This window comes from Cyphomyrmex costatus, unplaced genomic scaffold (genome assembly GCF_001594065.2).
Source record: "Cyphomyrmex costatus isolate MS0001 unplaced genomic scaffold, Ccosl1.0 scaffold136, whole genome shotgun sequence".
NCBI lineage: Eukaryota > Metazoa > Arthropoda > Insecta > Hymenoptera > Formicidae > Cyphomyrmex > Cyphomyrmex costatus.
Window position 1 is genome coordinate 98 of NW_017275347.1, and position 5,223 is coordinate 5,320.

At 41.0% G+C, this 5,223-nt stretch overlaps 1 protein-coding gene across 1 annotated transcript; it reads left to right on the plus strand.

Annotated features, from left to right (window-relative positions):
- The first annotated feature begins 356 nt into the window (after positions 1 to 356).
- LOC108771307 (uncharacterized) lies at positions 357 to 5,010 on the plus strand. The gene is made up of 5 exons (XM_018551274.1): positions 357 to 477; positions 1,109 to 1,213; positions 1,340 to 3,996; positions 4,038 to 4,137; positions 4,241 to 5,010. The coding sequence occupies exons 1-5, from the start codon at positions 357 to 359 to the stop codon at positions 5,008 to 5,010; spliced, it is 3,753 nt and encodes a 1,250-aa protein (XP_018406776.1).
- Positions 5,011 to 5,223: the final 213 nt, after the last annotated feature.

A 5,223-nucleotide genomic window follows, 5' to 3' on the forward strand; every position in this document is an offset into this window, starting at 1 on the left:
CTTCTTTTAAGTCGTCTCCATTTTGTATTACGAGAGATCATTGCTCTTGATCAGTATCTCGATAATGAGACACATCTGCGAAGAGTATCTAAATATACATACATATAGGCGCAACAGCTATTCCTGTTCATTTCCTGTTAACGTTCAATTGTATTCCGCGCCTCCTCCTCAGATCACCAGACGTAGTACCTGCCCTCTGTGCCGATAGCGCCACACGGTTTATAGTAACAGTAAAGTTTTTTGGGGGTATTCGGTCCGCGCTACCCAACTGTATCCGGTCCTCCATCTTCATTCCTTTTCTTTGTGCCAAAGGAAAGCCACAACGGTTGTTGAACTGTGTAGAAATTATCGATATAATGGGTCATAAACGAAAATCTTGTAGTGAGGATATAGATATCAAACTCGCTAAGAAGCTGAAACGGTTGAAACAGAAATTGAAGGAACACGAAAGAGAAATTCGACACTTACACAAGGAACGTAAGTCTAACCTCATTTTTTCTTGTTACAGTTGCATTCTCTCATGCTCGATTCAAGGCTTAATACACGCGAGACAGTTATGTGTCCTAGGCAGAACGCCTCGTAAGAGAACCGAACGTTCAGGCAACGTTCTGTATGCCGAAAATGCGGACAGGTTTCGCGGGATAAACAAGGTTTCCCCACGGACACATAACCGAGAACGGTGTAAATCACCCATCTTTAATCGAAATGGTTAAAGAAGTTCTCGTAGGTGGGAGAGTCAAGCACTCACCTAACCTAAAAGTGACAGAGTCGGACAACTTCCCCTAAAAGGCAGGGCGTCTCGCATCATCACGAGAACGGTGCAAGCCACCTATTTCTTTAGTCGAAATGGCTAAAGAAGCTCTCGTAGGGTAGAATAGTCAAGCGTTCACTAACCCGTAAGTGACTGCGTCGCGCAACTTCATCTGGAAGATAGAACGCTTTGCATCGACATGAGAACGGTGCAAGTCACCATCGCTTAGTCTAAATGACTGAGGGTTCTCTTTGGTCTAACATAACAAATGTTTTACTAGACCACAAATGTGAAGGTCACTTACGCTCTCTCGCAGAATAAAGATCATACAACTTTCTTTATTCTCGTTTGTTTTAGGCAACGTCAGTCGTCCTAGCTCGAGCTCGCTGTCTGCAAAAGGTTCGCAGCGAAACCAATCAGACAGACGCCGTTCGCGAAGCGATTCGGATTCTGGATCGGACAGTATTTCTACATTCCGATCAATAATTCGACAGTCCAGTCAGGATAAACATCGGGACTTCTATATTGCAGAGGCATCGACTTGTTACACCGATTAACGTGATAAAGAGAAAACACCTTCCCTTAAAGAGAAATCACTGGAAACTCCGGTAATTCTCTCGGTTCAGAGCAACGAACAAAATTCTGTTCAACAAATAGAGAAAGGGGAGGTTAACGACACATTAATTTCAACGGAGACTACGGCAGATCCGACCTTGACAAAAGAAGTGCTCGAGGCCATAGGTAAACGTCTAGATTTAGACAAAAAGCGCGGACCACTAATCCACGCTGATATAGTGGCACGATGGTACGACGTATTAAAAGAAGGTTTACCCAAGGAAGATCGTAAGTTGTTGTACGAAAAATATCCTCTACCTATGAACTGCACTCAGTTTGAACCTCCTAACCTTAATAAGGAAGTGAAAATTCCTCTCTCTGATACCATCCTTTCCAGAGATAAACGTATTGCGGAAAAGCAAGAGAAAATATCAGTTTGTCTGGCGGTGCTAGGCTCAACCTTGTCTACCTTATTTGTAAATGAGACATTTGAACGAGTGAACTTAATTAGAGTTCTTAGTGACGTCACTCGCATGTTGGTTGACCTGCTACGAGACGAGACTAGTATTAGACGCTTTATTCTTATAGCTAACCTAAATCCGACACTAAAAGAAATTTTGACGATAACAAATCCAGGCGAATGGCTATTCGGAGGCGATCTAACAGAGACTCTCAAAACTGTAAAATCTTTAGAAAAATCCTCTAAAGATTTAAAGCCGATTGCGAAAACCCCGACTGCATCTCTCAACACACCAAAAAACTCGAAGGGCCCCCCTCATCAGAAAAAGAAGCAAACAGTTGATGGAGGGGCATCGCAAACCGTTTATCCCTACAACGAAAAGGCCCAATTACAAGAAGAGAACGTCGAGATCGAGGTCGAGGTCGAGACACAGCTCGTACAGGAAACGTCGCTAATACCGGCAAGTATTTTATCTGGTCGCTTAAAATTTTTTCTGCCTAACTGGAAACACCTCTCTACGGATAAAACTATCCTGGAGTGGATTGAAGGCTATACCATTCCTTTTTTCACCCAACCAACTCAAACGACTGAACCAGCGGAATCACACTGGTCAAAGAAGGAAAAAATACAAATGGCAGAACAAATACGCGAATTGATACACAAGGGCGCTATTCAGCCATGTGAGAAATGCGATGGTCATTTTCTTTCTGACATTTTCCTCACCACCAAACCTGACGGCTCTAATCGTTTTATACTAAATTTAAAGAGTTTGAATAAATTTATAAATGCAGAACACTTTAAACTAGAAGACATACGGACAGCTCGTGATATCATACAACCAAATTGGTTTATGGCGACTATAGACTTAAAAGACGCATACTATCTCGTTCCGATTGCAGAGTCTTCTAAGAAATTTCTTAGATTTGTTTTCGATGGACAAATATACGAGTTTAATTGCCTACCCTTTGGGTTGAATACTGCGCCGTATGTCTTCACTAAATTAATGAAACCAGTAATAACTTGGTTACGTGAACGAGGGATCATTTCCGTCATTTATTTGGATGACTTCCTTTTACTCGGAGAGTCCGAAGAAAGGTGCTCAGAAAATGTTCGCATAACCTGTTTCCTGTTAGAATATCTGGGATTTATAATTAATAAAGATAAAAGTCAGTTAAAGCCAACAACAAAGCAAAAGTTTTTAGGTTTCGTTATAAATTCAAACGAGATGAAGCTGGAACTACCTAAAACAAAACGCGAAGGAATTCTCAAATTATTACGAAAGTTTAGAGTAAATTCGAGTTATAAAATTCGCGATTTTGCTTCGTTAATAGGCATTCTTAGTTCTACTTGCTTAGCAACTAAATACGGCTGGGCTCACATAAAGGATTTAGAACGCGAAAAGTTTTCGGCCTTAAGAAATAACGGAAACAACTTTGATTCATATATGAAACTAACATTTAGAATAAGAGATGACTTGATTTGGTGGAAAGAAAATATCATTTACAGTTTCAATCCCATATCAGGCCCAAATTTCATCACAGAAATCTTCTCCGACGCCTCTCTGTCAGGTTGGGGCGCGAGCTGCAAAGAAGAAAAAACTCACGGATTTTGGAACAACGAGGAACGACAATATCACATCAACTATCTGGAACTACGAGCAGCTTTTTTCGGCTTGAAATGCTTCGCAAGGAAATTCAGAAATTGCGATATTTTATTGCGCATTGACAATACCACGGCCATCTCTTATATCAATCGAATGGATGGAATTCAATTTGAACACCTAAGTAGTATGACCAAGAAAATCTGGTCCTGGTGTGAGCATCGCAATATCTGGATCTTTGCTTCTTATATTCCTTCAAAAGATAACACAGTGGCGGACGAGGAGTCAAGAAAACTGGAACCAGAGACGGAATTCAGCCTCTCACAAAAGGCCTTTGATCATTTGTGTACGACGTTTGGCAGACCAGATATTGATCTTTTTGCTAGTAGAATCAACAATAAATGTCCAAATTATGTTTCCTGGAAACAAGATCCGGGATCTATCGCGATAGACGCGTTTACCATAGAATGGAATGATAGCTTTTTCTATGCCTTTCCACCGTTTACATTAATACCTAAAGTACTAAAAAAGATCATTAATGATAACGCCAGAGGCATTTTGGTCGTGCCATATTGGCCGTCTCAAGCTTGGTTCCCCCAGTGCATGCAGATGTTCGAATCAAAACCTGTCGTTTTTAAACCTAAATTTAGTCTTTTGCGTTCCTCCAATAGGGATCCTCATCCACTATGGTACCAACTTTCCCTGGTGGGCGAAATCTCATCGAGCAGGTCTACCAACAGAAAAATATGACGCCTGAGGCAATTAGAATCAGTATCGCATCCCTGAGTGATTCATCAATACGATTCAGCTCTAAGAAAATGGTGGAGATTTTGCCACCTTACGGAAACATCAGTTTTTTCCGCTACGATTCCAGATGTTTTACGTTTTCTCACCAGCGAATTCGAGAAAGGGGCAGCTTACGGATCTATTAATTCTCCGAGATCAGCAATAGCATTAATTCTGGGACCGCATGTGGGCGAAGACGTTTTAGTCAAAAGATTCTGCAAAGGCATCTCAAAACTGCGACCAGCATTACCTAGATATGACTCAACATGGGACCCTAAGAAAGTTTTAGATCTCATTTCACAATGGTGTCCTAACGAAAATATTTCGCTAGAACTACTATCAAAGAAAGTTGCAGTATTGCTAGCTCTAACTACGGGCCATAGAATACAAACCCTGACAGCTATTAATATTTACAATATCACGAAGAAGTCCGATCAGATCGAAATAAAAATCCCTACGCAACTTAAGACATCAGGACCCAGAAAATTTCAACCAAATCTCACCTTACCATTTTTTCCGGACGATCCTACTATTTGTGTAGCATCAGCATTAGAAACATACCTTAAGCGGACCAACCATCTACGCAAAGATAAAGACAAGCTTTTCATATCATGGAGAAAACCACACAAAAACATTACAACTCAATCTCTAAGTCGATGGATTAAGGACACACTCCAGGAGAGTGGAGTAGATACATCGACCTTCACTGCACACAGTACTCGCCATGCATCCACTTCTGCAGCCAAGAGAAAGGGCGTTAATATTGACCTGATAAGAAAAACCGCCGGGTGGACTCTCAGGTTTTTGCGAGGTTTTATGACCGTAAAATCAAAGAAGATCGCAGTGCATTCGCAATAGCAATCCTAAATCATTAGACCGTATGTACGCACATATATATTATATAATGCTTAACAATAACTCTATACAGTTCAACACCTTCAATTGCCTCCTTTAAACATCTACGTCTGGTGATCTGAGGAGGAGGCGCGGAATACAATTAACCGATTAAACGAACTTACCTTAAGTGAAGTTCTATCGTAATTGTATGAAGCGCCTCCTCCGAAAGATCAG